At 47.5% G+C, this 12427-nt stretch overlaps 1 protein-coding gene across 1 annotated transcript in view; it reads left to right on the plus strand.

Moving 5' to 3' along the window:
• The first annotated feature begins 6015 nt into the window (after positions 1-6015).
• LOC144948681 (chloride intracellular channel protein 5-like) overlaps positions 6016-12427 on the plus strand; it is a 75826-nt gene continuing 69414 nt past the window's right edge. The window contains exon 1 of the mRNA XM_078878331.1: positions 6016-6646. Within this exon, the coding sequence (XP_078734457.1) occupies positions 6137-6646 (510 nt within the window). The 5' untranslated portion in view covers positions 6016-6136. The remainder of the gene's footprint in view (positions 6647-12427) is intronic.

Genomic DNA, 12427 nt, shown 5'->3' on the forward strand with positions numbered 1-12427 from the left:
CAGGGGCCTTGCAATTAGAAACACTGCGCTAGACAGGCATGAAAGTTTCTCCCCACTACTATGAAACTTTTTTGTATTAATTTTACCAGGTAAGGCCCACTGAGCGATAATATAGCTCTTTTCAGAAGCGACCTGGCTATCACATGATAACTCAACAAAGTGGCTTATCACGTGGAAATGTATAGCAGCCAAATACTTTAAACGCGTGTTGTTTCTAAATGTGGAGGGGAAAACCGGAGGAGCCGGAGGAAAATCCACGCGACCACGGGGAGAACATGCAAGCTCCAAATATACAGCAGCAGGCGTCAGCGTCGGGATCGAACACCACGACCTCCTGTATAACAGGCGAGGTAGTTAACATCACGCCACCGTGGCAAGTTGCAGAGTTGGCCTGATAACTTTAATCTAAATTGTCTTATGGTTGTTATTGTTTGACTTGCATCACACTGGGAATTTTGCACACAGCGTTGTAATACGGTGAGGTTTTTTTCTGGAAGATTTGCTGGTTTATCCAGGATGTTTCTGTTGCGCGTCATCGCTTTAAGATGTTCTCTGTTCATATTTAGTTTGTTGCGGTTGCACCCGACTCAAGAGCCGCATGGCTCACAGGGCTATACCCAATAAATGAAACTTTAAACGTACAGCCACTTGTGTCAACCCACTGCTGCTGGGGGTGAGGGGTGTTCAACCATACTTCATCACGCTAGTCTCTCTAGATTTCTACCATTTCTGACCCCAGCTTTTGGCTGGACACCTGTGAAAACGAAGTCTTCATAGCTCATAGAGTTATTCCATGAGCTATGCGTATTTGTTGTCCATGGTGGGCGATGGTTTGCTGAAGGTGTGGAGCATTAGACGCGTAAGCATAGAAGTACACTACAACAGTTAGTTTTGCTCCACTGTCTTCTACCGCCCACAACGTTTCCTCGCAGCGTTTATCGAGTTATATTATAAATGGTCAACTATCATACAGCACACAGTCAACTATTATACACGTACCATGCAGTATGAGATCTAGCTATACTAGTGTATTGCGAAGTTAACAACACGCATCTTCTCGACTTAAAGCTTTCGTGATTGCAGGAATTTATATTCTTTTGGTCTTTCGGTAAAGTCGCGTAGATAGGTTCAAAGACTTTACCGTGACTTTACCGAAAGACCCATAACCATATACCAACTCAACGAATCAACCCCATGGCGTTAATTAATTGAAAAATCAATACACGCCGTGAGTAGAGGCCACACCTACCTAAAGCAATTTACAATTCGAGGCAAAGCACCTGCTCAACGCCGCTCAAAATCAACTCGTGATGAGCAATAAGACGAAGATTACACCCCCCCCCCCCCCCACGTGTAGCCCTTAACAGACTGCTGGGGCGAGTGGTGTTAGCGAGCACCTATGAAGTCCGATAGCACCACCGCCCGGCTGCCTTTGTCTCCCCAATGTTGATGTTTACAAGCCGCCCCAGACACAGTACAGTACTAATTTAAGGCCGAGTCGGAGTCAACGCATTCTAAACAAACGCCACGTTCCCGATGTTTGCATAATTTATTAAGTTGGCAAGTGACATAAATTTAGCAACAGATAATTGGACTACTAATATACATATAAAGTCACGTAGAAGGGAAAATTATTGTTTTATATTTTTATTATTAAAATATAAATATAAAACAATTATTGTTTAATATTTTTATTATTTTATTATTTTCCTTCTATGTGACTTTACCGAAAGAACCAAGAATATGAATCCCTGCAGTCACGAAAACTTTAAATATTTTTTTTTACTAATTTACAATTAACCATTTTTATATTCCGATAAGTGTCCTGTTTTATTTGGAAATTGTATGGGATAAATAATACATACGTCGTCCAAAAAAACAATTCCTACATGCGAACACGATTTTTTAAATATTTGTAGAATTAAAATGTAGCACGCAATGTTTTAAGCTACATCTCACGAACTCCATCCAATATACTGTAGTTATGTTCAGGAAAATTCTGGGAAACGAACACGTTAATCACAGCACACCACCCCCAACACAAAAGATAATCCATCTCAGTAATAAAAAACATCCCGGTTAAAGATAAAACATAATAATTTGGCACTGAAAAAGATAGTCTACGCATTTGATTACAACAAAGTAGCTATCATTGCAATGAGTTGGGTTTACCACCGGATTTTCAATGAAAAATATATTCTGTTGATTTTCTACCCCTTTCACAAAAAACTGCTAAATTGACGAATCAGACCCTTGCACTTGAATGCCTTGTGTTTTACAATAATTGCAAGTGTGTCGTTGCAGTGAGATGCACTGGTCAGGTTATTTTGAGCCGCCGGCAATGATGCCCACTCGAAGTGTGCTGATCACAGGAGGGAGTCGAGGGACAAAGACAAACTGAAATGGGTGGCAAATGTTATTCTAAAGGCACTCCAAATCCAAGTTTTACAATTTCTAATACGGTAGTGTCAAGATTACCACATGCTGAGCCAATCATAGTAAAATAAGTTTACAATTATTGTCTACAATTAGGGCGTTCGCTGAATCAAGTGCCCTAATTTTACTATACTGTCACCTTTTTGATATTGATATCAATGTTCCATACCGTGTAGAGTACAATTGTATGAAGATGTGCGATTTTACGGTGGTGATGACGATGGCGAGATTGGAAATGCGTTAACCCTGACCAGGATTCGAACTTAACGCTCCAACTTCAATGTGCAGCGCTGATTCGCTCGACTGACCCGAGCCCGCTGCCATCACCTCTACATTTGCCACATCGCAGCTTGATATATCAAAAAGACAATGAAACATTGCAGGCTTGTGCGCGCGTGTCTTTTTTTATTGAATGTATGTCAGCCTTTTTTGTTTGTTGTTGGGGTTCGTCTTTGTTTTCGGGAGGAATTCTCCTGGACCTGAGAGTGTAGAGATAAGAGGGCCCCCATTAATTTTTTTTTATTTCCAGCACCCCCCACACACACACACACCCCCCCCCAACTCTCGTTCGGTTGCCGCGACAACGTCAAGCACGCGCGTGCGCGTCCGCGTCCGTATCTACGTGTCACGCGCCCCACGGGTCCAGCGTTGGCAGAACAGAGATTTTCACCTCCAGATACAGAGCGATGGGAGTTTGTTGGCACATTGGCTTTTTAAGCCGTGCCACAACTATGAATCTAAGGCAACCTGAGTTCGATTCCCTTGCCACGGCTAACATCGGTAGCAAGTGATGATATGATATGATAGGGTTTTGCCGCCCGTTCGGGGTTGACGAGAATTGGCATCTGCGTGTGTGCGTGTGCAGGAATTGATTTGTACAGAGATCTCGAAACGGTGTTGCGTTAAGATGTATGACGGTATACTGCACGGTTTTGATAGGCCGAGTTCTGGCTGAGAAATGTCCGGTGTTTGGTCTCACGGTGGGAATAGGTGGCAACCTTGCGAGGTGACGTACGGTCAAAAATAATCTTTAATGGACACGGGGCAGGGAGGGCCTTTATCCAGCAGTGGATTGACAAATAATTATAAATTATTTTTTATTCTTAAACCAGTGTTGTGGGTTTCTTTTTAACCTCCAGATCTAGCGTATGGTCAACTCTTGGGAAAATGGGGGAAGAGTGATTGAAATAAAATAAAAACAACACGGATATTACGCAATAAATGCAACCTATGCTATTAAAATGTATAAACACGGCAAAGAAAACTATGTTTGTTTTTGACAATCACAGTTAATCATCAACGCTGGTAAATGCATCTACAGATAACCGAGCGTTGACTCTGCATTACAGGATTGCATTTTTAGCATTACGAAGTTAGCGTGTGTAGATAGCTCACATGTCCATCAGTGAGTGGATTAACAAAATGACCGTGTGTAGTTTTCCGGCGATGAGAGTGAACTTTACTATTCGTTGATATCAGACTTTTCAGGTTTTTGTTTATTTCCATAGAGGCATTCGGCAGTCTATTCCAATGATGCAACGCTGGTGTTGTGTTGGCAGAATGTGGCGTGCTTTGGCATAATGTCTGATCTGTAAAACAACAATAATTTATCATACATTTTCCCGGAATATAAGAGCTTGCTTAGGCTTGTGTATCTTTTCTGACCCCCTGACTTCTTTCATTGCCTTTGCCTTTAGTGGCTTCCATCCGTCGGACATGGCAACAGTTACTGACGCACCCGTTGTGACACTGAGACGTTTTTACTACGAGATGCAAGCCGGTGTGGGCTATGCGAAGTTGACGAATGCTTTCTCAATCTTTCGGTCAGCCGACCTTGTAGAAATACATTTCACAGTCTCCACAGCGTGAGCAGACACGGACGTGTTCTATTTTACCTCGGCGGAATTTGTCCCCATTCTCTTTTTCTCAAAGTGTGACTTGTGGGACAATAGCGTGCAGCTTCCAGCCTGTTCACATCAGCTTTTTAGTCGCACCAAAGACAACCCTTACGTCTGTTGTATCGAGTAATTGCCACCTGGAGTTGTGGTGCACAGCAGAGGTCGTATTAAATCGCGGCTCCAAAGGTCTACACACCTTGCCTTCGACCAACCCGCATCAGAATTATTGACAAACAATCCACGCGACCCACACAGGGCTGTACACGCATACGTACATTTTACATTACATTCAGAACAATGGCCAAGCATCATCTGAGACCCAAGGAACACCTCCCGTCCCATTGCCCACATTGCGCAGCGCGCGAGAGAGAAACATTTGGGACGTTAGCGGATATGAAGAGGTTGCATTGTAGTCAAAGTGAAGGGGGTAGGGAGTGAGACGGTATCTGGGGGGGCGGAGCTCACCCGAGCCCCCCAACTCTAAGTTCTTATCGTCACGGCGTCGCAGCCTTTCCCCATACACACACGAGGTGTTAGTTAGCAGATCAAGTCGTTACTCGTTCTATTTGGCGTTGAAATTTGCTTCAACATTGACTGTGTCATGACCTCCTCCCCCCCACACCCACTCCCTCCCCCCGGGAGTTTTTTGTGTGATGCCCCCCCCCGTCTCTTTAAACAATGGTCACGCTTTAGAGGCCCCCTCCGAGAGGGCTTTGCCACTGGTGGCTCCTGCGGCAGTCGCCGTGGATGGAGAGCGGCCGAGGTGCGGTGTGTGGGGGGAGGGGTGGGGGCAGGGGGGCGGGGGTGGGGGCTGTAGGGGGTGTGGGGGTGGGGGCATCGCTCCGCGTCTTCTTTCGCTCACTCCACCTCGGCGCGCGCGGCGGAGACAGCGCGGCCAAGGGGCTTCCCCTCCATCATCATCATCCTCCATCCTCATCATCTCATTTGCATAGACGACGCCTCATTTGCATAGAACAGGGGTGGGTGGGTGGGGGTCTCAATTGCACCTCGCGCCTCATTTACATATAAAAGGAGAGAGGGGGGGGGCTCCGTTATATCTCGCGCTTCGTTTGTTTGTAGACGAGCGGGAGGGATGTGAGGGGTGAGGGGAGGGGTGAGGTGAGTGAGGTGAGGTGAGTGGGGTGAGGAGAGAGGTGAGGTGAGCGGGGTGAGGTGAGGTGAGTGGGGTGAGGTGAGTGAGCTAAGGGGAGGGCGTGCAGTGGCTAGAGGGGAGAGTGAGGGAGTGGGGAGGGGTGAGGAGAGACGGTGAGCTGTAAGGAGGGAGCAAGGTGAGGATCGGTGAGGGATTAAGGTGTGAGGTGAGGTAGGGGTGAGGTGAGGGGTGAGGTAGGAGTGAGGTGAGGCAGGAGGGAGGGAGAGGTGAGGTAGGAGGGAGGTGAGGAGGGGAGTCAGGTGAGGTAGGAGTGAGGTGAGGTAGGAGTTAGGTGAGGGGTGAGGAAGAAGTGAGGTGAGGGAGAGGTGAGGTAGGAGTGAGGTGAGGAGGGGAGTGAGTTTAGTGAAAAGGTGGAGGAGTGAGTTGAGGGAAGGAGTAAGGTAAGGGGGGGGAGGTGAGGGAGGGGTGGGGAGAAGGTGAGAGGGGGGGTGAGGGAGAGGGGGTGAGGGAGGGGGGGTGGGGAGAAGGTGAGGGAGGGGGGGTGAGGCGGGGGGGGGTGTGGAGAAGGTGAGGGGGTAGAGAGAGGGGGGGGGGGCTAAGAGCGCGAGCCACGGGCTCCTCGCTGGGCTCGCGCTCCCACGCGCCGCACGCTGCTGCTGCTGTCCCACGCGGACACGGGGACGTTCACATGGCCGAGACCGAGTCCGGCGAAGCAGCGGTAGCAGCGACGGCGGCGGCGGGCGAGGCGAGCCAGGAGCCGAGGTGCCCAGGGGACGACCACGAAGACCAGCAGCACGACCAGCAGCAGCAGCAGGAGGTGGTGGCAGAGGGGGAGGTGGAGGACAGTCAGCAACAGCAACAGCAGGAGCAGCAGGAGGAGGAGGACATGCTGCTGCCACCACCACCACCGCCTCCTCCGAGTGGAGAGGACGGGCTCTGCGGCGAGGAAGACGGCGAGCAGTTCTGCCTGTCGGACGAGCTGCCTCCCCCGCCGCCCTGTCTGCTGGAGGAGCCGGCCTGCGACGTGGGCAGCCGTGGGGAGCACGGATCAGCGGCCGAGACGGGAGCGGCATCAGGAGCGGGAGGGAGGGGAGCAGCAGCTGGAGCGAGAGGAGCAGGGGGAGAGGTGGAGTCGGGGCTCTTGGCGGTCGCGAATGGCAGCCTGCATCAGGACTTCGAGATCGGCATCTTCGTGAAGGTGAGAGAAGCCGGGGAACGGTCGTCTTCATCGCAAGGCCCGCGGGCCACTGGCGGCCCCTGGTGGCCTTTAGTGCGGCCCCTGACGTGCGGCCCTCCGACAATAACACAAAGAGTGACAACACCGCCCCATCATCATCATCATCGTGCTGCTGTCAAACCACCACATACGCTGTAGAGAGCCCCTCACACGCTGATGATGTCTTATCGGCGAAAGTGGCTTCCCCCCCCTCTCCCTCTCTGGCAATTTAGCGAAGAAACACTGCGCTGGACCCACTGGGTGGTGGTCCCCTAACAAGTGGCACAGAGGTCCGTGGAATTCGTCGGTGCAGTTTTTTGTTTGTTGCGGTTGAACTCGATTCAAGAGCCGAATGGCTCACAGGGCTATACCAATAAATAAAATAGATGAAATGTATTGAAAAGCGTTGTGAGGAGGGTTCACAGTGGTGCGTCCCCCCACGCAGGTCCAGAAATTTCGATTTAAAGCTTTCGTGACTGCAGGGATTCATCTTCTTGGTTCTTTCGGTAAAGTCACGTAGAAGGGAAGTAATAAAATAATAAAAATAAAACATAATAAAACAATTCTCACGACGTTTCGGCCACAACGCAAGCAGCCGTCCTCAGGTGAAAACCAGGTCTGTCGAGGCGACAGCGTCTGAATGAAACAGCACACGTGCTTGGAGCATATATAAGCTGGGTTGGAAGGGGGGAAAAGAGCGCCTTATTTTGTCAAGGTCCAAAAATGTTGAGAAAGCAGTGGTCTCGAGAAAGCCATTCGCCAGAGCGGTGTACATCAGTGGTGAGGACGAAGGGCAAGAGATCTCGCCTCTGAATGAGGCCAGCTCCACCGTGTGAGATGTTAGCTCCCTGGCCTGGTATGCAGGAGGTCGTGAGTTAGATCCTGACCCCTGACGCCTGCTGATGTATATTTTAATGTTTGCATCTCTCTCTCCCCGTGCTCATGTGCGTTCACCGGCACCTCCAATACTGAAACTTTATCTTCATGCCGTGATAACCTACCATGCAAGAGGTCGTGGGTCCGATCCTGACCCCTGCTGCTGTATATTTGGAGTTTGCGTGTCTTTCTCCCCGTGGTCGCGTGGAATTTTTCTCCGGGTCTTCTTGGTTTCCCCCCTCCACATTTAGAATCAACATCACGCGTTTACAGTATTTGGCTGCTATAAATCTGCGCGTGATAAGCCACTTCGTTGAGCTATCATTTGTGGCCGGGTCGCTTCTGAAAAATATCTACATAACTCAGTGGGCCTAAAGACGGTCACCCATCGAAGCGGAGTCCAGGCGCAAACCTGCTTAGCTTCGGAGATCTAACGAGATTCTTGCGATGTGATGACCACAGACAGGCCTGAACTTTGGAGGCAGCTTCCCCCACCGCGTCACTCACACCTCTCTCTGTCTCGTCTGTGTATGCCTTGTTCGACCCTGCCATTAGCCCGATGAAGATTGCATAACCAGAGTAGCAAAAGCGATATTATAATATTTAATCGTTGCGTCGATACGTAGCCACGAATGCCTTATGCTGATTGTACTGTATACGAGACATATCACCACCTACGTATTTAATTGTAACCAAATTTTACCCTTGACCAAACCACCACCATGTATGCCGTGTAAATGCGCAACGTTGGAATCTGGTTCGTACCGTTGGATCAACGTTAGCTCAACGTTGCCTTGACGTTTCATGTTTACTGGGTGGTGGGGCGCAGCACTTGTTAGATATCACTCGCCACTAATGTTAGCCGGGGCCGAGCGCAAAACCCAGGTCACGTGGTGCACAGCGCGCAGTGTGCTAACAGCACCAAGGTTCACGCCCCATGTTGTTATCGATCCAGCTCTTCCTTGACGATAGAGGCTTCTTCATCTCGATGGGTTCTCGCCTGGTTCTAACGCAGTCGTGACAAGTCAGGTCCCGTCAGATGCAGACGGTGCATTCTGTCCAAGCCCCATCTCTCACTCCCTTATCTCTGCACCATGTACCAAAGCAGCTGAAACACATCATCATCACCCTGGTGGTTTTTTTCTCCATTATTTCCCGAGCAAACATCTGCCCCCCCCCTCCTCCTCCCCTCCTGCTGGCAGACCAATGCCCGCTCAGAGGTTAGGTGCAAAGTCACCTTGTGCGCCACCACAAGGGGACAGCTGCTACTGGGGGTGCCCTTTGAAATGTGTTGATATGAGATTCGAGTCGCTCGTCGCATGCAAAGCAGCCACGATGTAATGGGCGTTATTTAAAAACATATTATTGTTATGGATGGTGATTGAGACGTGAACATCTTTAGAAAAACACGTTCTAAAAAGATCTTTCGCCAACAATTAATCCGCCCTTTGTGTATGTGTACAATACTTATTATTATGTATATGTTTAGCTATTCGGTGTATCGGTTTATTTTCTATTCTTGACCAAACACAGCATATAGAGGACTGTATATCGTGATGCTTGGAATACGATTGAGAGGCAAAGGAGAAGGTCTTGTGAGCTGAAGAACATGCTAAAAGAAAAGACATTGGATTTTAAGAAAAGTAATCGGGCCTTTGCAGGACACATCATCATAGTAGGAATGATGGCCAATGGTCAAGACTTATATTGGAGTGACAGCCAAAGTATGGATTGTGCGCAAGAGGGCGTCCACATCATAGATGGAGCGAGGAAATGAGAGTGTGTGCAGGTACTTTATGTATGTATGTTGAACTTCTTTTGCACCGTACATAGCCAACCGTGCTAATCGAAGGTGTGGGGGAAGGACAACAAACTAAACACAAAAGGCAGTTCTAAAGAAAAGCGTTTTTAATCGAGAGTATTTAAAAGCGCATAGCTCCAGTGGATTCCTAATATCGAAAGGAAGAGCGTTCCAGACGGCCGCAGAAGCGCATCTGAAAGTGCGCGATCTAGTGACCATCTTTGTTCCATGGCTAGCCAAAAGCCGCTGGGAGGATAACCGGAGCTCGCTCCTTGACGAGATCAGCGAGGTCTTGTGTTTCATTAGTGGCAAGGACTTTGCGTGTAATAAGTGCGACCTTATAATGTATTCGTTCACCAACCTGAAGCCAGCGAGCACTGGATGGACATGGTCGGATCTGATTGCTGCATCACAGGACTGTGAGAGATGTCGATGCTTTGGGGACACCTTCAACCAGCAGTGAATTGATCGTGACTGATGATGATAGTGTCTGTATACATCTGGTTTTTATTGAATCTTCATTTGTATGCTATATGTGTGCTTCACAAAGCTCCTCAACAAAGCAAACATAATACGGGAGTAGTATCCAAACACATTGCTTATAATAATAGTTTATACACGTACGCCAAATGCACACAACGGGTGCGATATTGATGGAAGAGAGGTTGGATGTTATTGCGTACCGTACTGGGAACACCGCAAGTCAAATGGGGGGGGGGGTGATTTTGCACTGGAAATCGTCAGAAGAGTAGTTGCCACCAACGCGCACTAGTCTATGATGCCCCTCGTGTTCTGGTGACGCATTCCAAAAAAACCATCAAACCCCGTTTACTTTCCGCAACACCTGTTAACGCGCCATCGTTTCGAAAGGTTAACAGTGTTTCTCAACGAGTCGGTTTTGCTAATGAGCAGATTTAGCGTTGATAATTTCCCGGCAAAAGCGACCGTAATTAACCAGCCAAACGCATGGAAGGTATTGCACGCAGACAGTATTCTCATTGCCTATTCAAGTTGATAATTTGCCTGCTGTACATAAAGGTCTGCAGCTAGATTGAGAAGACAGTACTGCGTCCCCTCTGCTTTATTCATTTGGCCCAATCAACTTTCACTGGCAGTGTGAAAGGTACAGCCCGTTCTCCTATAATGCTGCGTATTTTCATAACGCGAATTGGATATAACGCGATGAATGCATTAGGGAACAATTTTTTTTATAATGCGGATGTGAATTGGATATATCGCAATTGAGTGAACAGAACTACGTCGCGATTGAGTAGGAATAAGCGGTCATATCAATCTTGATTTGAAGCTTTCATGACTGCAGGAATCCATACTCTTTGATTCTTTCGATAAAGTCACGTAGGTAAAAAATTAAATAAATCACGACGTTTCGGGCGCAACACAAGCGTCCGTCACCAGGTGTGAAAGCATGGTCTGCTGCTGAGGCTGACTTTTAAAAGGTTTGAAATGGGTGTAGCCCAAGGGTCATAAAGAAGTGGCCGGGGCTAGTGATGTTAATGTGAGAAATTAGCATGTAACTGTAAGATAGGAGAGCGGCCTCCTCGACGAGGACACGGAAGTGGCTTTGTTAATATGAGAGATTAGCATGATGTTAATGTGAGAGATTAGCACGTTAATGTAAAATCGAAGAGTGGTGCAATCCAAAGGGCATGTGAGTATGAGAGTGCAATCCAAAGGACATGTGAGCATGGTCGTATGGCTGCCTCGGCGTAGCATCACACCAGGTGGGATGCAACTGGATGCTTCAGTCTTTGTTCAGCCTGCATATGCATATAATGTGTTATCGCGGATTGTGCTTTAACAAAATGTATTTCGTCTCGCTTTGCATACAAATTTGTTGATTTTAATTACAATGAGTGGCAAGGATATGAAGTTAATTAACATTTCATAATTATTTATTTTTGTAAAAAAATTGTTTTTGAAACCTACTACCACCTAACCCCTTAATTCCCATTGAATCAATTGTTATTATAACGCGATTTTTCCATACCGCACCCGGTGTTCTTCAGGAACGCAACTACTGTGTTATAGGAGAACAGACTGCACAAATCCACAATCAGCTTAGCTGTTGGAAGCTCCCACGACTGCATTTGCCACACAAGCTTGGCACAATTGACACATGGTCAGATTTGGAGAACTGCCACCAGCCACTGATGGGTTCTAGGGCCCATATGGGTAGCCGCTAGGGATATTTCTTTCTGCCTACACATTTGCCTGGCCCCGGCACATTTCCACAGCAGAACAGAAAGCTCTCAGGGCTTGACCGATTCTGCCAAGCATATTGCGGCGTGGTGAAACTCTCCGATAAACACACACAATTGAAAGGCTGTTTCAGATCTCACTCAATAGGCTGACACCGATAATGTTCCCAAGACCTCCAGCCTGCTAAGCAAATTGTTCCCCAGAGGACAGCATAGCAAGTGAAACAAAACTTTGGTGATGTTAAATTTCGATTTAAAGCTTTCGTGACTGCAGGGATTCTTCTTGGTTCTTTTGGTAAAGTCACGTAGAAGGGAAATAATAAAATAATAAAAATAAAACATAATAAAATACAATTCTCACGACGTTTCGGCCACAACGCAAGCACCTGAGGACGGCTGCTTGTGTTGTGGCCGAAACGTCATGAGAATTGTATTTTATTATGTTTTACTTTGGTGATGTTGCTTTGCAGTGGTGCACAAGCACAATCAACAACACAACTCAACATGTTTGTCAATAACACTGGTCTTAAAATGAATAATTTTCCAATAATTTCCGTTTTTGGCAATGTCCCTTTTTCATAGCATTTTGCATACGTATAGTTTTAACTTGAAGGCTGCAATGTTATTGACGAACGTGTTGAGTATAGCAAGCAGAGTCTTGAGCGTTCTCCTCATGTAAGCTTCTCCGGCGACTTTACTATGTAGCCACATGCAAATAATGTTCCAGCATCCCGACTCCCTTGTACGATGGTCTTACGGATTGAGCGAGGGTTTTCTGAGTTAGAATGTAAAAATATCCCCCCCCTCCAACCCAGCTTAAAAAAGACGCTCCAAGCCTGGAGTTGTCATTCAGACTCTGTCTTCTCG

This window comes from Lampetra fluviatilis, chromosome 50 (genome assembly GCF_964198595.1).
Source record: "Lampetra fluviatilis chromosome 50, kcLamFluv1.1, whole genome shotgun sequence".
NCBI lineage: Eukaryota > Metazoa > Chordata > Hyperoartia > Petromyzontiformes > Petromyzontidae > Lampetra > Lampetra fluviatilis.